At 45.5% G+C, this 22,315-nt stretch overlaps 3 protein-coding genes across 10 annotated transcripts; 2 read left to right on the top strand and 1 right to left on the bottom strand.

Annotated features, from left to right (window-relative positions):
* The first annotated feature begins 1,235 nt into the window (after positions 1 to 1,235).
* Positions 1,236 to 11,331, top strand: cry1b (cryptochrome circadian regulator 1b). Of its 4 annotated transcripts, none has more exons than XM_035524847.1 (13): positions 1,236 to 2,034; positions 4,350 to 4,458; positions 4,934 to 5,076; positions 5,415 to 5,599; positions 5,680 to 5,768; positions 6,916 to 7,056; positions 7,592 to 7,903; positions 8,420 to 8,571; positions 8,755 to 8,957; positions 9,347 to 9,439; positions 9,662 to 9,763; positions 10,034 to 10,078; positions 10,202 to 10,344. In XM_035524847.1, the coding sequence occupies exons 1-13, from the start codon at positions 1,877 to 1,879 to the stop codon at positions 10,300 to 10,302; spliced, it is 1,833 nt and encodes a 610-aa protein (XP_035380740.1). In that variant the 5' UTR covers positions 1,236 to 1,876; the 3' UTR covers positions 10,303 to 10,344. The 4 variants fall into 4 exon arrangements, with proteins under 4 accessions (XP_035380740.1, XP_035380739.1, XP_026888640.2 ...); XM_035524846.1 differs by having other exon boundaries at positions 1,237 to 2,034; positions 10,031 to 10,078; XM_027032839.2 differs by lacking the exon at positions 10,202 to 10,344 and adding an exon at positions 10,351 to 11,331 and having other exon boundaries at positions 1,238 to 2,034.
* A 199-nt stretch (positions 11,332 to 11,530) lies between these two features.
* zgc:153031 (uncharacterized protein LOC557552 homolog) lies at positions 11,531 to 14,908 on the top strand. Of its 5 annotated transcripts, none has more exons than XM_035525573.1 (7): positions 11,531 to 11,807; positions 12,155 to 12,204; positions 12,633 to 12,738; positions 13,048 to 13,174; positions 13,512 to 13,624; positions 14,296 to 14,404; positions 14,551 to 14,908. In XM_035525573.1, exons 1-6 carry the CDS (start codon positions 11,701 to 11,703, stop codon positions 14,372 to 14,374), a joined length of 582 nt encoding a protein of 193 aa, XP_035381466.1. In that variant the 5' UTR covers positions 11,531 to 11,700; the 3' UTR covers positions 14,375 to 14,404; positions 14,551 to 14,908. The 5 variants fall into 5 exon arrangements, with proteins under 5 accessions (XP_035381466.1, XP_026888647.2, XP_026888648.2 ...); XM_027032846.2 differs by having other exon boundaries at positions 13,509 to 13,624; positions 14,296 to 14,384; positions 14,604 to 14,908; XM_027032847.2 differs by having other exon boundaries at positions 13,509 to 13,624; positions 14,296 to 14,384.
* Positions 14,909 to 14,946: 38 nt separating this feature from the next.
* On the bottom strand, positions 14,947 to 17,479 carry mterf2 (mitochondrial transcription termination factor 2). Its single transcript, XM_027032843.2, has one exon. The coding sequence runs from the start codon at positions 17,246 to 17,248 to the stop codon at positions 16,157 to 16,159; it is 1,092 nt and encodes a 363-aa protein (XP_026888644.2). The 5' UTR covers positions 17,249 to 17,479; the 3' UTR covers positions 14,947 to 16,156.
* Between the last annotated feature and the right edge of the window lie 4,836 nt (positions 17,480 to 22,315).

Raw genomic sequence — 22,315 nt, 5'->3', positions numbered from 1 at the left:
GACTATATAAACGACCTTTTCCCACCACTCTCGTACTCTCACTAAGCCACTTTGTTACAAAGATGCAAGAAAAGCAGTAAAGTTCAGACCTTTGGAAATAACTAACAAATAAGAATTTCCTTGATTTTCTAAATATAAAGCAAATTCCAGCCATAATGTTCCATAATTCTGCCTTGAATACAATTGAGCATTCCTGGCCATCAGAGCGGATGAGTTTCTCTAATTTAGGGTGTGGGAGTTGCTGTGCTGTAGGCTCATATTTAAAATGGGCCAAGAGCCTAAATAGGAGTTTAACATAAGCTTAACATTCAAAACTTTGAATCTGAATTCTTATTTTACATTTAAATGCCAGTTAGTCAGTGATATTTAGTCATTTTAAAAAGTACTTCATACTGAAACATATATCTTGTCATATATTCATAGTATAAAGCAGTTTCATCTGCTCAAAATATTATGAAGCAGGTAAAATTCCACTATGGAAGATAATGAGGTAAATAAGGTAAACCCAGAGGATTCACACTTGTCCACATTTCTGTGGTTCGCAGGTACATCAGAAACAAAACATTTTGTCCTGAACTCGATTACAACATCATTCTCTACGTGACAGAACGTGTACCTGTCTGACAAACAGGTGTGCTCTGTCGATACGCCTAGCCGAAGTAGCCCGCTATAGTTCACGGTAGGAGGCCTCGGCGTAACATTTGTAACATAGTGTAACATTTGTTACTTTTACGAAAACTGCATTTTAATGCTGAGAACACAAAGGGTACAATCAGCCCTTTCGATTAGGGCGAAAAACAGCCGGAAAACACCTCAGGCACGCACATGACAGGTGCAGACAGACCTTGCGTAAGAGTAACCCACACGGTACTAGCAGAAATACCGGCGCACGCTGCAGTAAGTGGAAGCGCGTGTGTCAAACCGCTCGCCTTGGTTCACGTGCTCATCCGGGTACTGTGCTTCTGTCCAATCAGAATGGCGCACCGACAGCACGCCCAAATAAGCCCGTCTGCAGACTTCCAGCTGTGTGGTTTTATGCACAAATCAGTAAAGTGATAAACGACTTAAATATTCTCCGCCAACTAAACAAGCAGCGTCGTGATTTTCTCGTGGCTCACCAAGTCCTCGCATGGCAGGTCTGCGGATATACCGGCACCGCAGGGCGGCCACACCATGAAAACGTGACTGCCTGTTACGTGTGCGCGAGCTTCTGACCAACTGGATACGTCAGCGGGCGAGTGTGTGGGCGGGGCTGCCAAGCGCTCGAGCGGAATTAAAACCGACACGCGCAGGGTGACCGCCAACGTAACGGACACGCACGACCGTGTATGACGGGGAGAGCGGACCGGCTCGGTTGGTGTCCATAATCGTCTACGGTTTAGAAGCGAGTTTGTTTGTTTGTTTGTTTGTTTGTTTGTTCTTGTGTCCTCTCGTCGACAGTGCGCTCGCGTTCTTCATCGTGAAAGCTGTTAGCGAGTTCGGCTAGCTAGCGCTGGGCGCTCGAGAACTTTATGTTCCAGGACCAAAGCGAAGACACTGCGGCGTGTTTTCCGGGATTTCTCTTCGCCGCTTTTCGTGGCAGCGTCGTGTAAAGTGGAAACGTGAACGTTTTGTGTTCAGCTGTCGTCAAGAAACGGCCCGTATTCGGCGGTTTTGTTCGACTCGCGCAGCTCGCGTGTGGGTCTGACGTTGTGGCTGGTTGAGCGCGCTGCACGCCAAACTCAACATGGGACAAGTTTTCCTTGAGCAAGGCTGAATCAAACCACAGAACGTTACACCTGGTGGGATATTCAACGCTGCTGGTCCGTTTGACTTACAAACGTCGAGAGGGATTGACGTACTGGTTCTAGCTCCGCTGGGCGATATACTGGGAGTAATGGTTACGAACACGGTGCACTGGTTCAGAAAGGGTCTTCGGCTCCACGATAACCCTTCCCTCCGGGACTCCATCGTGGAAGCGGACACGCTGCGCTGTATTTACATTCTGGACCCGTGGTTTGCTGGCTCGTCCAGCGTTGGAATAAACAGATGGAGGTGAGCCAGGTTACTTTGGACCTACCATGTGTGCCCTTCCTTCTAACCCACACACACGTCGGGTAACTGGGAGGGCGGGAATAATATCGGTCGGTCTTGTGTAGTGGTGCACTAAAAACGAAATTGACACCACCAAGAGCGATGATATTAGCAGGTTGGTGAATAATTGCCGTCTCTTCGTTTCAACAAGTTTAGGTCCCGTTAATTTTTCGTTTGCACAATGCGCTGACAACTGACTCAGATTGCAAATGTTCTGATGATTGTATGGTCTTGTTTGGTTTAGAAACGCGTTTGTAATTATTGGTCACCTGGACACTGGTCTTTTGTAAGGTGCTATCCTACTCAGTCCATTCCTCAGTGCTGCTCCTCAAGCTAGGGCAGCTAGTCATTACGAACGTCATTTATTCATCATCTGTGACCCAATTTAAACTTTGGTTACAGGCCTGAGGTACTAATAATGCCTGTGTAATTAAAATCAAATCCTCCCAGGAGGATCCTCTCGGGATCCTCCCAGGAGGCTGGGCAGTGTGTTCCCACGGCTTTGTGATGATGTAACAGTCTCCCACCCTGGTACAGGACATCTGGAACTAGGTCACTGTGTCAACACAAGCAGTAACCAACACAAGCAGTAACCACATCCCCCAGTTAGCCCTGACCTAGTTACTCTGGTCTGTCTCCTCACCATCACTCTTAACTGAACGGTGTTGCCAAGACTCCTGTTGTGGTAACCACAGTTACCAGGCAACAGTGTTCATAAACACGGAGGGAGTTCACTCACAGTAAGGCTTGCTTCCTGGATTGCTGTGTGAACAACATTCTTGAGTGTTGTGCTGTCATGTTTTTACTTGTGGTGTTACCATTGTGCTCTCTGTTGAGCTTCTCGAGATGTGAGGTTGTAGTAATAATTAGAACAACTCTCCGGGAAACCTGACTAGTGCATCTTATATTGTGTAGTAATAAATCATCTTGTTGTACAGGTTACAAAATCTGCCCCAGATGAAAGTCTCCTCTCTCTTTCTGCCACTTCTGCATACATCAACAACGTTTTGTTTTGTTTTTCCCCTCTTTTTCAACAAGTGGGCTATTTTGAGGCAGGTTTATTATAGTTTAAAGGGATGGGAACAAAAGTCTATCTCAGGCGCAGCCTCCTTGGCTGAGTAAAAGCTCAGGTCTCTATTGCGCGCTGCGTTTCTGAGGTGTTGTCTCGCGTTGGTCACCCCGCGTGTCTCTGTTCTGCTGGCCCAGGCTGCCACAGCATGGACCGCATTCTGCCCTGCTGACCCGGTCTGTCTGTAAAGGGACAAAACGGGCACATCTGCAGCTTAGACAGGATTTCTGAGCCTGATCTATGTCTGGTTATCAGAGTCCTGCCAGAGGAAAATCCTCCTTTCTAGTGAAGGACGAGAGCCAGTAGTGCCTAAAAGTTTTCAAAATTCACTAATGCCAGAAAATGTTTCCAAGTCTAGGTTACATACATGGTTGGCAGGTTCAGTAAAACACCATGAGCAGCTGAACGTGAGGTACTAAAATGTTCAGAGCAAAAAGTTATCATGCCATATATATAATATAAAATTTAAGGTTTAGTATTCCAGAATAATATGATGGCTGATAACATTTTTGGGTGAACTCAGAGATTTCTTTGGTGAAGATGAGGTTGTCATGATCACCACTGATGATCAGTCCTTTGATTGCTTGATTGGCTTGCTAAAAGTCTCGTTTACCTAATCAGCCTGATTCTGTTAAAGAAAATTGCCTAACTAACCCCTCTGTCCTTTTGAACTTTCCAAGAATTCACTGTAAGCTACAACAACTGCAAGGTATAGTAGAGAAGATGGACAGTTTTTTAACTGCTCTGGTACACTGTATGGCTTTAGAGTGGTACAGAGGTGAACATAGAAAATTCTGCTGTTTTTAGGTCTGCAGTGTTTTTTGTAGAAATGCCTTGGTCGATCAATTACATTCAGGCTAAAGGGCAATGTATTTTTAATTTTTTTTATTTTTTTTCACCAAACATTTGCTTTAATGTCCACATCACATCAAACCTTTGTGTGTGTGCCCAAGGGCTAGTGTGGTGTCAAGTTTTACTTGCCTATTCAGAACATTATAAAGAACAGTTGCTTGTGATGGCACTATTGTAAAATCCCACAAGGCAATCCTGTTCTGTTATGTGACCTTTTCTTGCCTTTTGGTCTGTTTATTGCTAATATCTGGACTAATATTCATGTATAAACATGGACAGCCAGCAGCGAGTTTGCTGTGGCTGTACCTTCTCTCGTGCAATCGCTGTGGCTTTATCCTCTCGTCTGCTGTCGTAGGTTTTTGCTGCAGTGTCTGGAGGACCTAGATGCCAACCTCCGCAAACTGAACTCCCGTCTGTTTGTCATCAGAGGCCAGCCCACTGATGTCTTCCCCAGGCTCTTTAAGGTAAGCAGGACTTTGTGTGGGAAGCTGCAGATGGTTTTCCGGACTGCCTTTACTTCAGGATGCTTGCTTGTTTTTTGTTTAGTTTTTTTTTGTTTGTTTTTTTGGGGGGGGGGGGTGTTCTAGATGGTAAACACATTCATCTTCAGTACGTCAGGCCTGTATGGTAATGACTTAGGACAGAGAATGGACAAATAAAGAAGGCAACAAAAATATGTAAATATATATATACACACACAGATTGTGTGTGAGAGATGGTAAGTATCTCTGTTTTTCCAAAGTCTGGTAGCCTCATGAGAAGGGGCTGGGGCTGGGGCTGGGGCGTATCGGGTGTCGTCCTTCGTGTACTCACAAAGTTCACAATGTTCCAGTGAGAGTATCCCGAGAGATCTGAGCAGCACGAGGAGGCTGCAGGTTCTTGGCAGAGGTGTGGTTGGCATGGGCTCGGGTTCCTGCTTAACCAGCTTGTTCACTGCAGGAGTGGAAGATTACGCGTCTGTCCTACGAGTACGATTCTGAACCTTTCGGAAAGGAGAGAGATGCCGCCATTCAGAAGTTGGCCAGAGAGGCCGGAGTGGAGGTCACCGTCAGGATCTCTCACACACTCTACCATCTGGACAAGTGAGTGTGTGAGTGTGCGCATGTGCTGGTAAACAAACACATTTGTGCACATGAATTCGCATGTGTGCTTTTATGCACGTGTGTCCAGTGTTGTATGGCCCCCACATGGGCTTGTGCCCACACTGCACACAGGCTGGTGCTGCTTGGTAAGTGTGGCAAAATGTGGAGCAGCGTTTAGTGCTGAGATGAGCCTAAAAAAGTCTGACTTTATAAAAGGTGTGTGAATGTTTGTTTGTTTTCTGCTAAAAGTGTGTGTCTGTGTCCACCATACACCCATTAAATACTTTAACAGGTGTGTTGTCTTATATTCTCATTCCCTCTTTCTCTCTCCTCTGAAGGATCATTGAGATGAATGGGGGACAGTCTCCTCTCACCTACAAGCGTTTCCAGACTCTCATCAGCAGAATGGACGCTGTGGAAACACCAGCAGAGACCATTACTGCTGACATCATGGGCAGGTGCACCACCCCCATCAGTGACGACCATGATGATCGTTTTGGTGTGCCCTCTCTTGAGGAGCTGGGTAAGGCTGCCCTCTTCCGTGTATGTGTGTGTCTAAGTAAGTAAGTGTGTCTGTGTCTGACTTGGGGCTTTGTGGAGCAGGCTTTGATACTGAGGGTCTGCCGTCCGCCGTGTGGCCTGGCGGGGAGACAGAAGCTCTCACTCGTTTGGAAAGACACCTGGAGAGGAAGGTAAGAGATGACCCATCAGAGCGACAGGTTCACTGTGGAACTGAACTGTGAATGAACAGTCTTCCTCACATTCTTGGGTGTGTTGTGTTCTTTTTTTTCCTGTGTTATGTAAATGACGTTTGTGAAGGCGTTGGACACCTTGTTGCCCACAAGTTTTCTGAGAATTATGAAGTTGGAATGTTGAAACCACATTGCAGGACCCATGTATTCATCCCATATCAAAATGTAGGGCGTTTGCACACTTGTCCCCAATACCTGAATCACTGGTGTGCTTTCACACACAAGAACTGTAACCGAACCATGGATCGATTGTGAAATTCCATGTCACTTCTCTGCACGGAGAAGTTTCATCTGGTGTTTGTATCCGAGCAAAATGATATTCAGGCAGAGAGGAACAGCGCTTTAGGTATGCATGGAATATCACCATGCAAGAACACCTGCAAACAAGGAGCCATTCTCATAGAAAACATTGTTGCTGCTGCATTGTACTTGTAGATTGGTTATTTCCCATAATATATACTCCATAGTGCTATGCAAAAAAATGTAGGTGCCTGAGGAAAAATGGATTTAAAAAGTTTATCCCGATAGTAAGCGTTTATTTACTCAGAAAATGCACGATAAGTCGCAATAAGTCAAAGTAGTCATGTTACAAAATTAATCACACAGCCCCACACTCAGCAACAGGAGCAGATAGCTTCCACACCTGCTGCAGACTGCACTAGAGCCCCAGACCACCAATTCCAGAAGGACCAGTGATCAGTACCCTGAACCGCTGCCAGGCTGGAAAACTGCCTTCACACTTGACCAAACGTATCGAATTTGCGACGCAAGCAGACCTAAGTCCGGAAAAAAGCTCTAGTGTGAAAACCCGCTTGGTCTTTAGCTCTTCTCAGTGTCTGTATCAGGCAGCACTACAAATGGTGGTAGGTTCAACTACAAATAAACCCAAACTAAATTGGAAAAGAGCATGGCCTACACACCGCCTACACTGCAAACATTCATGTCCAAGATGGTCCGCTTTCTGTATGTTCCCCACCCCAGTGGCAAGACCAGGGTTACAAACAGGCCCATATCTGATCTTGGACCAGTTCTTGTTGTTGTGTGCACAGTGATTGATGTGCTAACTCCCAGTCTGACATGTGTCCAGGCTTGGGTGGCCAACTTTGAGCGTCCTCGAATGAACGCCAACTCCCTGCTGGCCAGCCCAACGGGCCTGAGCCCCTACCTGCGCTTTGGCTGTCTGTCCTGCAGAATCTTCTACTTCAAACTCACCGACCTGTACAGAAAGGTGCGTGTCTGTGTGCCTGAGGGGGAGGGTGTGGCGGTTTGAACCAAACCATCACCGGTCAGAATTGTCATGAGTAAACAACCTGGTTTCTCAGCAAATAATTTGCAATCATTAACTATATTAATTGAATCTTAATAGATTCTATTGATTTAATTGTTAATCAGTCATTTTCTGATTCTGTTTACTATTATGTTTCTATTCAGTATTAATCTGCCTGTTTCTCGTTGTTTGAAACTGTAAACTAAATGGGCAACAGTTGATGGTGGTAAATGAGTACAAGGCATCAGAAAATAAAAGCATGTCAAATCATTGAAGTGGACAACGATATAAATATAATGACCCAGATTCAGATTGGCACAATAAACCATCATTACCATTTACTGACTGAGCTGGTGAGCAAACATGAGTTAGCTGAGTTAGTTTTATCATTCGAACGCTGTAGCAGACATTGCCTTCAAGATGGTGTGACTAGCCGCGCGTTGTTCAGAGTCTGTCGGTACCACCCACTCTCTGTATCCGTTTTCACCGTCATCAGGTGAAGAAGAACAGCGCGCCGCCCCTATCCCTGTACGGCCAGCTGCTGTGGCGGGAGTTCTTCTACACCGCCGCCACCAACAACCCGCGTTTCGACAAGATGGAGGGGAACCCCATCTGTGTGCAGATGCCCTGGGACCGAAACCCACAGGCGCTGGCCAAGTGGGCTGAGGGCCGGACCGGCTTCCCCTGGATCGACGCCATCATGACCCAGCTGAGGCAGGAGGGCTGGATCCACCACCTGGCACGGCATGCCGTGGCCTGCTTCCTCACCCGCGGAGACCTGTGGGTCAGCTGGGAGGAGGGTGTGAAGGTGGGCATGGGGATGGATGACCATTACACAAGGCAGCAAATAAAAACCACTCACAGGTTCATCTAAATGTGAGACGCTGTGTCTCACAGTAGTTGGGTTATATCAGGTAATGCAGTTTGCTACCTGTAATTCTGCCTCGTAGTGTGTGAAATTCCAGGCAAGTTCACATCCTGAAAGTCACAGCTGTCCGTCTCCAGGTAACTGGCATTACCCTCTGGATGGGACTGTGAGTCTCTTCCTGTAGTTCAGTGATAACACACATCTCCTGGGTCACATAAACAGATCCCGGCAGTTGGCGCTTCCCACCAAGTGCTATTAGCCGTTTAGTGACACTGTAAGTGGTAGCTGAGCAGGCATGAGTGACCACTGTCCATGTGTCTCATAGGAAGCATGTGTTGGCCTTCTTGTGGGTGAGAAGTGACAGTTAGAATAATTCACTGAAAAGCATGACATCAGTGTGCTCTGATGTGGGCTTGGTCCTGAGTTTACTCCAGGATCTCCGTGTTTGTGGTCCAGGTGTTTGAGGAGCTGCTCCTGGATGCTGACTGGAGCGTGAACGCCGGCAGCTGGATGTGGCTGTCCTGCAGCTCCTTTTTCCAGCAGTTCTTCCACTGCTACTGCCCCGTGGGCTTCGGCCGCCGCACCGACCCCAACGGAGACTACATCCGGTACCGCTCCTCCCCTGGCACCACCACGCACGCACGGGCACCCATGTGCTGTTCACCACAACCATTAAGCACATCGGTTGTTCGTTATTTTGCACTAGTTGAGTTTAACAGTATTGTGATTCATATCATAATGAAAACTGAAGCTAATATTTTCTCTGTGTGTGTGTGCGCGTCTGTCCTCAGGCGGTATTTGCCCGTATTGAGGGCGTTTCCAGCCAAGTACATCTATGACCCCTGGAACGCCCCAGAGAGCGTGCAGAAGCTTGCTAAGTGCATGATTGGGGTGCACTACCCCAAGCCCATGGTCAACCACGCCGAGGCCAGCAGAATAAACATTGAGCGCATGAAACAGATCTACCAGCAGCTGTCCTGCTACAGAGGCCTGGGTATGTGTCAAGCTTGGGCAAAACTTTTTGTTAGGTAAACTTTAGGCTGTAAACTTCCCTGAACCACCTCAGTCTGTTCAGGTTGGTCAAGGATACTGCAATATGCACAGAATAGCAATTCTGATAAGGAAATGGCAGGCTGTGGGTAAATAAAAACATGCATCTATATATCATATCTGTCTATATAATGGTGTGCACACCAGCAGTAATGGAGGATCTCTAATACAGAGTCTTAAAGATTGATGCCAGAGGTCTGAAAATGGAATCTGCTGTTTTGGTTATTACTGAAAATCTTGCACAATGATGTCTCAACAAGAAACAGATTAGGGGCCTGTTGTATTGGAATTATTTATAATTACCCTTTTATTTATCATTGTTCTGTATTTCAGGACTTTTGGCCTCCGTGCCATCCAATTCTAGCTGTAATGGTGATGGAGCAGGTGGAGGCCCTGGAGACAGTAGCCAGGAGGTCAGTGGTGCAGGTATGCTTACCTGTCCCGCCCCCCTGAATCCCAGAGAGCTGATTTGCTGTCTGTGGCTCCTTCTGCTCCTGATGTCACAGCACGTGTGAGCCAGGCATTGTTTTTGGCATAACCGGAAGGCACTTGTCATGGCTTTAAAAAATGTTGAAAAAAGTTTCTGTAAATAAGTGATTGTTGTTTTTGTTTTTTTTGTTGTTTGTTTGTTTTTTTTCTGTCTACCAGCACACCTGACACCAGCCAACCCTCTGGAAGGCATGTCAGCAGGCATCTTGTTTAGTTCCCATGGTGACCAACAACCTGGCATCAGTGGTCTGCCACAGACTGGTATGTACTGAAACTGCTCCATAACAACCATGCGAGGTGCCAGGGCACTAATTTGGAGGCACTGCACGACAATAAACAGAATTGGGATGGAAACCACAACAAATTAGTCCAAGCGTTAAACTCCTTGTTCATTTCACTCTATGGTGGGTGAATTATTTGTGTTTGGGAGAGTTCTTGATATTGAGACTCTGGTGAATGTGTAACCTCTGGATGTGATGGGCTGTTCTCTCCTGTATACGATTTATTTATTAATTTATTTCCCCCCAGAAGGTGGCAGAGTCAGGTCTCCCAGACAAGAACCAAAGTCACACCAAGGTGAGCTGAACCTCGACTTTCACAGGTTTAACTTTCCCAGATTTGAAGAGAATTGGGGGTGGCAATGGAATGATTCCAACCCTGTTATGACCCTACATGGCTGCACCATGGCTGCCCTGCCAGTCTTAACAACTCGCATGTACCCAGAACAGTGGGAACCGAAGGCCGTGAGAAACACACTCGCCTTTCTCAGGAGTGACCTTTTACTTTTTCCTTCATATTGAGACTGTGTTTGTGAGTGTGAGGGCTAACCATGCTGGGTGTGTTCTCAGGTGGAGGAAGTGTCCCTGTGAAGCGCCACAGTGAAGATCCACCTTCAAGCAATGGCTGCAAGATCCAGAAACGGAATACTGACTAGCCATACTGTCCTAGCCACACGCACCCTTCGCAGGCCAGCAACAGGACATGTTCCACACAGTAGTGTTTAGGAATATGTTTAAATGTTGATCTACTCAGAGGTTGTCCTTTCTGCTAAGCCAGAGTCCAGTTCCATATGCAGTGCTACAGTCAGATCATAAACTGCACAGTGACATGCTCTGTTTGTTTACAGTACACTGTGATTATGTAGTGTTTCCTTAGTGGTTGTTTAAATTGTCAAGGAAACTTTTATATAAGAGTTTATGTAAAACTTCTGTCCTCCAAATTCCATGCATGAGTGTCCCCTTTTTGTTTAGTGTATGTTTTATTTTATATATATATATATAATTATAAAAAATCTAGTGTTTTGGAATGTGTTCTGTAAATAATACAGAAGCTCCATAACTGAACTGGGAAAAGCATTCATATGTGCTATTTATGTTGCATTGACACACAACCATAATGTACAAATGGCACAATACATTTAAAGCAATTTGATGGTCAAAGATTTTTTTACAAGGTCAAATATGTAAGTTTTGCCCATCGGAAAATGTGAGTATTATGCACTCACTACAACTGACCAGGTCTGACCACGTGGCTGAAGTTTGCGCTGCGCGAGTTGGTGTAAATAGGAGATAATAGTCTAGTTCATGACTAGACCTCCGCTGGTCTAGCTCTGTACAATAATACCTGCTGAGAATATATGCATGTGTTTTAAAGACATGTCTGCATACGTGTATATGTATATACACACTAACTTTTTTCTTGCTTGGTTACACTTGGTTAGTTTTTTTTTAATATACATTTGAACAAGAATACCAGTTTGTTTTTGAATGATTGATTGGTTTGTGCTCTTTTTAAGTCTCCATTAAATCCTACACGGTAGACGTGTTTAAGTGGCTGTGGTGTGGTATTTCTTTGGGAGTCTATCATGCCAGTAATGGGCTCGCTAAGGCTTTAACGTCTGCATTAGAGACGCGAGCTCCACGCCTCAGCCTTTGGAGGCGCGTGTTTCAGCCTATCCGCGATATCCCAGCACGCTCGTGGAGACGCCTCCCCCTCGCGAAACATCTGGTCCACGCCGCGCGCGCGGTATTGCGCGTGGGTTTGGCTTTAAAAGCGACGGCCACGGAGGTCTCTCGTGATCTGTATCTGTGCATCTGGGCGTCTATGATCCGTGTTTAGTTCCTCGTGAGGTGTCGCGCTCGCCTCTCCGTCGTCGGTCTTCGTGCGTCTGGGCGTCTGTGATCCGTGTCCGCGAGAAGATGAACACCGAGCGAGACGAAACGCGGAGGAAGCCAGTTCGGCTCATCGCGGCGGCATGCTGCAACATGGGCATAGGGAAAAACGGACACCTTCCGTGGACTCTTCCGTAAGCCATTATTAATAACAGACAAAACGCGTCATTTGCCCCCTGCTTTTAACCCCCCACCCGGACAGGTCTGGCCAGGGTGACGTGGCCGCGCGTTATGTAGTTTGGTGGGTTCTGCGTACTAAGCAAACATTTCGCGATACTGTAGCTGGATCAGATAGGTCAGTGCAAGCAATGGTCGCACTATTCGAGATGAACACGCTGGGTGATTCACTACGTGTATGAACAAGATTAGGGAGAATAGGGGTTTCTATTATGTATATATGGTATTTGTTTTATTCTAAGGCAAACGCGATTTTTTAAAAATAAAGAATGTATTATCACATATCGGTTCTCTTGGCAAACAGGACAGAGTTTCAGTACTTTCTGAATACCATCACATCTGTGTGTCAGCCGGGTAAGTAATCCAGACCCGCCTCTCTCACTGGTTCACATACTCAAGACAGAGTGGAAATCTCCGAATACTGACACCCCTCGCACTCGCAGATTATAACGAGATATTAGAGCGGACTGCTACTGTGGACTAATGAACTTTGAACAGTGACTGGGATTTATTCTCTGGCACTGGTTATGAAACACTTATCAAAACCGTCATCTTACTTGCACTTCTCATACTGCACTTAAAATCTCTACAGTAAGTATTCACAAAGAGACCAAACCTTCTGAAACTTTACAAAAAGTTCTGTGAATTTGGGTTTCACACACAGATAGTCACCAACTAGGAGGTTCAGTTCCAAAGTTGGCCGCTGCTATAATATATTGCTAGCTTTAATAAATCGTGACGTGACTCATACGTACCTGCTTGTGCTGGTTACCTCAATCTAGGAAAGAAAAACCTGATTGTATGGGGGAAGACGAGCTGGCTCTCCTGTCCAGAGAATGTTTTCCCACTGGCAAACAGCCTTAATGTTGTTCTCAGCAAAAGACTGAGGTAAGATGAGCCACAACATGAGTGTAACTAAGGGAGAACAACGTGTGGACAAAACTCAGGTTAACAATGTTGAAATTTGCATTAGTAAACTAGTGGTAGATCAGTGTTGAAGGTACTGGACTAATAATCAGAAGGTTGCCAATTCAAGTCCCACCACTGCTCAGGGCCCCTGAGCAAGACCCTTACCTGCCATTAGTAATACAGTGCATGCGTTCTACAACATATGATACGTTCAGGAAGCGTGTGTACTGGAGAAGGAATGCTTGATAGTAAAGTAAAAGTTATTTCTTTTTACTGTTTTCTGATCAGGTCTGTCCCCAAGCACGCCCACTACCTGTGTGAGGACTTTGATGGGGCGATCCGTCTGGTGTCACTGCCATCTCTCAGTAGCCTAGTAGAGACCATCTGGATCTTAGGGGGCGCTCAGGTGTATAAGGTGAGCTCCATGGCCACGTTTATCACCTTTTGTTTTACAGCTATTTTTACATAAATTAATTACAATTGCAGAGCAAAAACAGCCTGAAAGAATAACATAATCAACTCCCAAGTATATTGTCTTTTTAAAAAATATTTTGCCATAATCAGAATGAGATCTTGAGACCCCCCACCAAACACACACAACCACCCCCTCAAATGAAGCTGTTATCATTAAATAGAACAGTGGATGTTGAAACCATACATTTGTTTGACCTCTGTACATGGTGATGCTCTTATACCGGACACAGTTCGTCCATGTTAAGGGGACAATCATCGTGCTTCCTCTCTAACAGCAGGCGCTGGAGCACCCATGGTGTGACTACATTTACCTCACCGACATCATGGAAGAGTTTGACTGTGACGTTTTTTTCCCCAAGTTTGACCGAAATATTTTTAAGAAGCAAGACAGGTGGGATTTTGTCGGTTCTCTGTAGAAGCACTGTTTTATGTGTCTTTGTGCTTAGCTGAAACTGTGACTATATGGGTTTAGTATGGGTTTACCTGGATCTAATCCATCACAACAGGCACCATGTACACTGGTGTGATTAATAAAAAGAGCCTGTCTGAATATCACATATCAGGCTACCCTAATAAAGGGGTTGTTACTGGTTTAAAATGTATTTATTGATAGTTATTAATTAAGTCATAACCACATTAAGCTTATAAATAAGCAGTTGTAAATTAAAATGGCAAGTTGGTAGTCAAATGGTAGTTAACGTATAAGTAAACAATTTTAACAAATATTCATGCAACTGACAGATAAAATGCTGATTAATGGAGAAGTGATGAAAGAAATCAGCCAGATCTCTTTAATCACTTAAATGAACATGGACTCACAATTTGGTGAGCAAATTTTTAGATTTTTATAGCCTATTTAGGAACCACTAATAAACAATTTTAAACACTCCTTAAACCCCTTTAAGACAATCTTTACTGTAAAATGGTGCCATTGTCTGTCAGAAATACCGCACACTTTTCTGAGCCCAGTGCTTATTCCTAATTTCATACAGGTTATTTAATACAGGTTGTTCCTAATTTTATACAAGTTATTTAATACAGGTTGTTTCTAATTTCATGCAGGTTCCCTGGTGTTTCACACGATATTCAAGAAGAAAATGGCATTAAATTTCAATTTCAAGTGTTCAAGAAAGAGAGCTAAACAACAGCCAGTAAGAAAACATTGCCACATGTGTGTAATTATTCCTTAATTACTTGGATGAGAACTGAATTGAATTTATTTATTTAATTTTGTGTGATTTATTATGAGAGTAAAACTATGCTGTATTGTGAATGTGTTCTGCAAACAATACATATTTTTTCATATCTGTCTACCAGGGATTTGCATCAACACTCTCTGTCGTGGTTTTTGTTGCTGTGCTGAATTTCAGAAGGCTGTTGCGTAACAAACTGCACTCTCCATGACATAAGTCAGCAGATGGGTGAGCAGGAGTGAGCAGCACTGAGCATCAGTGATGAGGGTGTCGTCCCTCACAGTGAACCACAGAACAGTTTGTGACCACTCACCAGACCTGCTGTTCCTCAGGCCAGCATGTCGCCATGGTTACACCATACAGCTAAAGCCCACCAACACAGGGGGAAGGCAGTGGGTGTCCTGGATACTGAAAACATGAAATTTGTGTTAATATACCAACTGCTGTGTGAAATCAGTGCGTTTTTGGCCATGTGTCGTCTCTCCCCCCCCCCCCCCCCCCCCCCCCACTTTATTGAATTTAAAGTAAATTATATTCTTGTTTTTGTATGGCCCGATAATCAATTACTTAAATGTACTTACAATACTCAGAGAAGCTCAGTGCATTTAATGTAGGTTTTCAAATATCATGTGTAATATTTATGTAACCGTATGAAAAAAAAAATTCTTAGAAATTCAATATTGTCTATCCTCATTATATGAATGTACGCATGTAGAATATTATCCTGACAGAAACCAGGCCAATAAACGCAAGAATTTCTATACAATTATTTCTCCACTAGGGGGCGACATTGGGCAGAATAAGAAACTGCGCTACCTCAGCTGTCCTAAACAGTGCTAAACAAAACCACGGTACCATTTCACATCAGTAAACATATTCATATGTGTACAATTTTAATATTAGTCCTGGGGTGAAACAAAATAGTCAATATTCAGGAATCATTACACTGGAAATTGCTAAACCCTTCATTTTTTTGACAGCACAGTTGTATAGTTTCATGCCATTTTTCGTTGGCTAATTAGTTTTCACTGAGGCCACGTGTCTGAATCGCAGTCGCAGGCGCGAGCTAATGTCCCTTCAAACGCACCTGCATGACCGCGCGCGGAGCATTGACCGCGTTAATCCTCCCGCACGCGGGGGCCACGGAGGGAAATGGGAGATTTTAATTGCATGTCACCATTTTTCACTTTCCCTGAGTTATGCTCCCATAAAACCAACGAGCAGGCCTTGCTAATAATACCCGGTGTCGTGTTTTAAATGAAACAGAACTATTTATACAACCCTTATTAACCTCCCGTGCTCTCGCGCATGACTCAGTGTGGCGCTCAGCAGGCCAAACCAACGCCTGCAGAACAAGATGTTAAGGGAGGAAGAGGCTGCATGTCGGCATAACAGGTAATGAGGAGGCACGCACAGAGAAAACGAAGCACTTAAATCAAAATTTCGTTTAGAGCAATTAGAGGACTCATTTAGAACTAGCACGTTACAAAATGTCACAAAATCCAGAATGCCAAAGCAATGCCACGCTGTTCAGTAATGACAATAAACCATGATGCCATTTGGCTAACATAAAAAGATTACAACAAAATAAGAAATTATTCAGAACCAGATGAAGACAAATGGATCCAATTTTAGATTTCAACTCTTTAGGTTAAATTTTACGGACTAACGACAGGTAACGTCTGCACAGAAGGGAATGTCACTCATCAGTGCGTGGAGGTGCTACAGGGTTAAAGCGCGGCCTCTCGCTGCACACACACTTTCCTGTAACTCATCTCAAGCTCCTTGTTGCCAGTGAAGGGCTCCAGACTGCCTGTCCTAATATCATAGCCACAAGAGGTTAGTTTCTGAACGCGATACTGGAGAATCTGTGGGGTCAGGTCCAGGACAGCGGGCGTCTCTGTGATCTGCTGTAGGCTGTTCCCAGCACTGAGGAAACTCCTGAATCTCTCTGCCAGCACGGCTACGGAGAAAAACAGCAAGGAGGGGCACTTCAGCACGAGTTGGCGGAGGCTGGCTGCTGTGAAGCCCAGCGTGTCCCAGGCACAGTCCAGAGTGAGCCCCACTGTCTTGGGCTGCACCTCTGTGACAAAGCCCTTGAGCTTGGAGAGGAGCTGGAGGACTTCACTCCTGGCGAATCCCTGCTGTTGCAGGAACGTCATGTTATTCCGCACGATTTCCAATGGCTTCAGGAGCACGTGTGGGTTCTGACTGAGCACCTTCTGCAGCCAGACCCTCATGTTAACCTCGTCCCCTCCCAGCTCCAGATAGGCCTTCTGGAAGGTCCGAACCATCTCCTGGTTCTTCTTAACAGGATCACTGAAGCTCTGTGGGGCGCTTGCCATCAGCTTGGCCACGACGCACCTGTGAAGGCCCAGGTCACGGAAGAATGCAACATTGGCCCTCTGGTGCTCAAGGTGGCCGTCCGCGGTGAAGAACGAGGCTGGGAACTTCTCCGTGATGCCCACCAGGTCCCTGGGGCTGGCACAGACCGACATCCACAGCTCCCTCTGTGCCTCCAGGAGCTCTGGCGTGCAGAGCACCGCTTCCAGGTGAGTCTGCAGCACCCAAGCAACGACGCTCTCGTCGGCTCCCGCGTCCCACAGCAAGGCTGCCACCTCGCGCACGTACACGGGGCTGCGGCTCAACACCCAGCCCTTCGTCTTCCGGATCTTAGACACGTCCACAGACAGGCTGCGGAGCGTGTTCACGGTGTGGCTGTTCTCGGGCTGACCAGAGGATGCGCACGCCCTGGCGAGCAAGGTGAACAGCTGGGCACGCGGGCAGGAAGAGCACAGGGAGGCTGTCACCGCGCGCAGCATGTGTGCGCGTGCCACAGGTCAGTGGTGGCGAGCTTGTTGGAATGCGCGCTTGGCATTAGTGATGCGTGCATTCAAACGCAGATCTACATCAGCGCCGTCCTAGCGTAGCAATGCATGTCTTTTAAAAATGATGTAAAGCCATTTTCACACAACAGTTAACATTTGAAATGATAGTCTGTTTGCGTAATATTACTGATAGAAACCAAACGCCGGCCGTCAGCGATCCCACCCTTAGCACTGTCAGTAACCGTGTTTACTCGACGTCTTTCAGATTTGTAAGTGCTATGACTTTACAGCGTAATGCTGCCACCTTCAATGCAGGAGGACGCCTGCGCACCACAACTACTTAGGAATTTAAAAGTCACGACCACTCGATCAGTAACCTGCATCTTAATAGGGTTGCTATTAGACTGCATAGACTTTTCTAAACTTTGTGAACGTGGTAAACTTATAATAAAAAAAATTACATATATTACAAGTACAGTATTTTAGAAAAGGGTTTCCTAAAGTCGCACAAGGGTCCGTAGGGACGATAATCAACCCCAAATGGAATTAGTCTGAAGAGTGTCGGAGAGTGAATCACGGTGGGAGTTTAATCACGAGGCTGGATCATGGCTGCCTCCCCATTCCTCAGCACACCCTTGGTAATCTCTGCTTCCAATCGCGTCTCTGGGAACATTCGCTTTATATTAAGGAAGAGAGCAGAATCAGGTGCATCTGTGTGTTGAGAGTGCGCGGGGAGAAGACAGCGGCACCCTAAACACAGCTAACAATGGATATGCTAATATGGATATATGTCCCTCCCAATAATTCCAGCTCACACTACTCATGTAATGTGTTAGGTCGGGTGGTATGAGCGGTGTGCCCCGCCTCCACCCCCATGCCCCCAACGCCCCCAACGACCCCAATAAAGAGAAAAATTTAATGAATGAAACCAATTAAAATTTTCACCATTTACACTGTAATGAACCACAGGATTAAAGCATCAGTGTCCCAAGGTTTCTGGGGTTTAAACCTGCCCCACACCAATTCTGTGTGTTTATTAAGGAAACATTAGCACAATAAGAATGTTTAATCAATGATATTAATCAATGATAAATGAATAAACATCAAAGATAAATGAACATGAGAAATTTAGTGGGATTTTTGTGCTTCATGGCAAAACTCCAACTCATGCAGAGCAATCCTCCCCCGGAGGTTCACAGATGTTTTACTGAACCACAGATATAAGCAAAAAAATGTAGTATTGCAATGATAACAATCAGACCTACTATCTGTACTTTAGTCAACGGTCACAGAAAGTGCAACAGTTGTTCTGTCTGTAAGTGTACGGCAGTTTATTAGCTGAAGGGTGTGTGTGTTTTCCTCGTTGTTGTTTCTTGTTCAGTTCGCTAAACAAACGGTTGGATGTAAAAATGAGAGAGATTACACTTTTCACACAATGAAAAATGTCATGGGTATACATTTGTTTATGTTCAGTTGAGCGCACTTAAATGCAAGCTCTGGCATCTGTCATCTACACACCCACACATGGACACAGTAATATTCACACACACACACACGCACGCGCACACACACACACGCATAGACACACACACACCCACACACACACACACGCATACATATATTAATACACACACCCGCACACACACACACTCACACACACACATACACACACACACACACACACACACACACATTAACACACACACACACACACACACACATTAAAATACACACACACACACACACACTCAGAGGGCACGATAAACCTGTCTAACCACACTCACAGTGACGTACAGACGTGTCTTCTCTTATTCATGAAATTCAAAATAATAAAAACTTATCAGGTGTCAGGCTTGTCTTCAATAGCTGATCAATTTGTAATTTTTTTTCACAACAAATACGTAAACAGACAGAAGCTGAAGGCAGACTGCAACTTAATAAGGAAAGACTTTCATAATCACATGGGTGGAGTCAGGTTACTTCAGTCTGTGGGTGTGTGGAGAGAAAAAGCTTACAGAAGGCTTTGTGACTTTGTGCGGAGCTTAACTGTGTACAGGATGACTGAGATTGGATTTATTCTGGCTTTGCTGCTGGCTAAGATCACAGCCCAGGACCCGGAGGAGACAGAACCCATTTTCAAAGCGGTCGGAGAGGAACTGGAGATGGGATACTGTTTCGGAGTGGACTACATTGCAGTGTACAGGCTAACTGAGGGAGGCAGACAGATCCTGGGCAATTCCTCAGGCTCAGTGGTGCCTTCTGAGGCATACAGAGACCGGGTCAACACTACCAGCCACCTCTCTGGACTCCTTGGCATGAGGGTTGGGAATCTCAGGCTCTCGGACTCGGGGGTATACATGAGAGAGTGCTGGCGTGACAACACCATTGTCAACTACCATAAAAACCACTTGTATGTGTGTGATAAGGAGGTCCGTTCTCAGGAAATTGCCTTGCTCCCAGATGGAGGTGCAGATTTAGTGTGTAATATGAGTTATTCTGGAGACGGTAGCGGGACTATTAAATGGTTCAGAGAGGTGCACTCTGAACACAAAACATCTTTGTTTATAGACACCAAGATGTCAAAGGAGCCAGTACCAGAGGAACTGAGAGATCTCCTGCAGTTGCAGGATAAAGGTTCTTCTCTTCACATTTCAGAGGTGTTCCTGGAGGAACATCACAACTTCCACTGCCTCGTCATGGCCGGAGAACAGTGCCTGGGTTTCCAAAGCCTGTATCTGCCAGACAGCCTTGAGCCTGAGGTCCAGACCGTCTTCTATGGTGTGGGAGAGAAGGTAGTTCTGCCGTGTGCACTTAGTCCAAAGCATTTGAAGGAAAGACAGAAATACTGGAAAACACCTTTTGGGCAAGTTGACTCAACGACACCAGAGAAGAAGAACAGGTCCAGTCGCGGCGACATGTATGTACTCGACAGAAAAGAGAGTGATGATTACTCACTGGTCATACCCTCCATCACACCCAACCATTCTGGTGATTATGAGTGCTTTTCACCCTCACCACACGCAGAGTACTTCATTACAGTTTGCTCAGAACTGGTTTCGAATAAGATTGTTTCACATCCTGGGAGTAATGTTACTCTCAATTGCAGTTCGACAAAAGATGTTAGCATCCAGTGGTATCGACAAAGAGACCCCGAGAAAGAGGAGCTCATTGTTGACACAGGAGATCCATTTGTAGCCAGGCCGGCTGATGTGGGAGGCAGGATGCACATTTCAGAAGCTGACACCTCCCTGATGATCGCAGATCTCTCTGAGGATGACGGCGGAACATACTGGTGCGTGGTGCTTCTCCACGACATGTATTACAACTATGATGTCCCATACGATGAAGGTGTGGAGGACACAGAGACGGACGATGATACCTGGGCAAAAGCAGAGGAAGCCACAGTGGACCAGTGCACGTTTAAACGTGTCGTCCAACTGGTGGTCCAATCTGCCGATATTTCAAGAGACTCCGAGCCCGAGTCCGGCTCACTTCACTATGCAGTGATTGGAGGAGTGGTCACCATAGCGATTCTGGTGTTGATTGGAGTTGTGGTAGCAGTGAACATGAAAATGAAGAGAAAAGCTCCCAACCCTAGCTGGACAGAACTCCCCACAGAGGGCAAAGAGAAGTTTCTTTATCTACGTCACTCGTATGTCCAGAAATCCTGCCCTGAAGTTTAGTGGGGGGGGGGACTCCTTTAAAATGCTGATTCATGCAGACCAGGAGACTGTGTAAAAATACATGAGTGTATAACATTTTAACAGATGACACAGTGTGTTTCACATTATCTTCAGTCTTAATGTAATTTACCAAACGTGAAGTTAGAGATGATTCTGCAGAAAAGAACAAAGGCTCATATATGTTTACTTTGCACTGACCTTCTGTGCGTGAGGCCACCTGCATGTCACTGTTAGTGGAGACGTTCTGAAAGTGGGAAAAAAACACGTACTGTGCAGCGTTTCCTGGGGACTGTTTGACGCAGCTGTGTAACAGGAACCAAGCATGAGAATCATGCAAACCTGCTCTGGGTACATGGCATTGACGAGACTAGCTGGGTCTCTTCCATGCCAGACCTTCATGACGCTGGAATTCCTAAACCCCACAGCCAATGGTGGCCTTTTAATGTTATCTCCTAAACTAATCTTTTAGCAGCATTCTTTTCTAGCACCTAGTAGACTTGGGATGACATTTCATACGTGCTTTTGTGTTCCCACCACAGGACACTGACTAGTCACACTGCAGTGATCTTCTTTATTCTGTTCCCAATATTCTAGTCTCCAAAACAGTGTTTAATTCACTATTTCCCATATGGCAGTGTTTAATCAATATTATTAAACTCTTTATCATTCTGTATAATGTGTTCCAGAAAGTTCACAATAAAGCAATAAAGATTTAAAAGAGATTTGTACCTAAACCTTATTGTTCCCCCTTTTTTAATGGGAAATATTTTATAATTGGTATTGCTTTTAAAAATGTCATACAAGCGGCCATCACCATGAAAACTGTAGATTTCCTGGTGTTGTCTTGTATTTAAAAGCTTTTGCAGTATTATTATCTTGTTATTTAGAATGTTGTGGCTTTGTTTCTTTCTGGTGCATGTCTGGTGCATGTCTGTTTATTCCTCAGGCTGAGTCAAACAGGTGATGTCCTGTGTCTGGATGACGTGATGTCCTGTGTCTGGAGAACATTCAGTCCTGTGTCTGGATGACAGGATGCCCTGTGTCTGGAGGACATTCAGTCCTGTGTCTGGAGGATGTGATGTCCTGTGTCTGGAGGACGTGATGTTCTGTGTCTGGAGGACGTGATGTTCTGTGTCTGGTGGACGTGACGTCCTGTGTCTGGAGAACATTCAGTCCTGTGTCTGGATGATGTGATGTCCTGTGTCTGGATGACGTGATGTCCTGTGTCTGGAGGATGTGATGTCCTGTGTCTGGATGACGTGATGTCCTGTGTCTGGAGAACATTCAGTCCTGTGTCTGGATGACAGGATGTCCTGTGTCTGGAGGACATTCGGTCCTGTGTCTGGATGACGTGATGTCCTGTGTCTGGAGGATGTGA

Source organism: Electrophorus electricus, chromosome 4 (assembly GCF_013358815.1).
Source record: "Electrophorus electricus isolate fEleEle1 chromosome 4, fEleEle1.pri, whole genome shotgun sequence".
NCBI classification, from domain to species: Eukaryota; Metazoa; Chordata; class Actinopteri; order Gymnotiformes; family Gymnotidae; genus Electrophorus; species Electrophorus electricus.
The sequence above is the reverse complement of the archived record's forward strand: the minus strand, read 5'-3'. Positions and strand labels throughout refer to the sequence as shown.

Excerpts from the sequence above, each read along its gene's own strand:
- mterf2 (XM_027032843.2), bottom strand. The coding sequence starts at position 17,248 with ATGCTGCGCGCGGTGACAGCCTCCCTGTGCTCTTCCTGCCCGCGTGCC.
- zgc:153031 (XM_027032846.2), top strand. The coding sequence starts at position 11,701 with ATGAACACCGAGCGAGACGAAACGCGGAGGAAGCCAGTTCGGCTCATC. Across the intron at positions 11,808-12,154 it reads CACCTTCCGTGGACTCTTCC|GACAGAGTTTCAGTACTTTC; the intron begins GTAAGCCATTAT and ends CTTGGCAAACAG. Across the intron at positions 13,175-13,508 it reads GGGGCGCTCAGGTGTATAAG|CAGGCGCTGGAGCACCCATG; the intron begins GTGAGCTCCATG and ends CCTCTCTAACAG.
- cry1b (XM_035524846.1), top strand. The coding sequence starts at position 1,877 with ATGGTTACGAACACGGTGCACTGGTTCAGAAAGGGTCTTCGGCTCCAC. Across the intron at positions 5,600-5,679 it reads GCCCTCTCTTGAGGAGCTGG|GCTTTGATACTGAGGGTCTG; the intron begins GTAAGGCTGCCC and ends TTTGTGGAGCAG. Across the intron at positions 7,904-8,419 it reads GCTGGGAGGAGGGTGTGAAG|GTGTTTGAGGAGCTGCTCCT; the intron begins GTGGGCATGGGG and ends TTTGTGGTCCAG.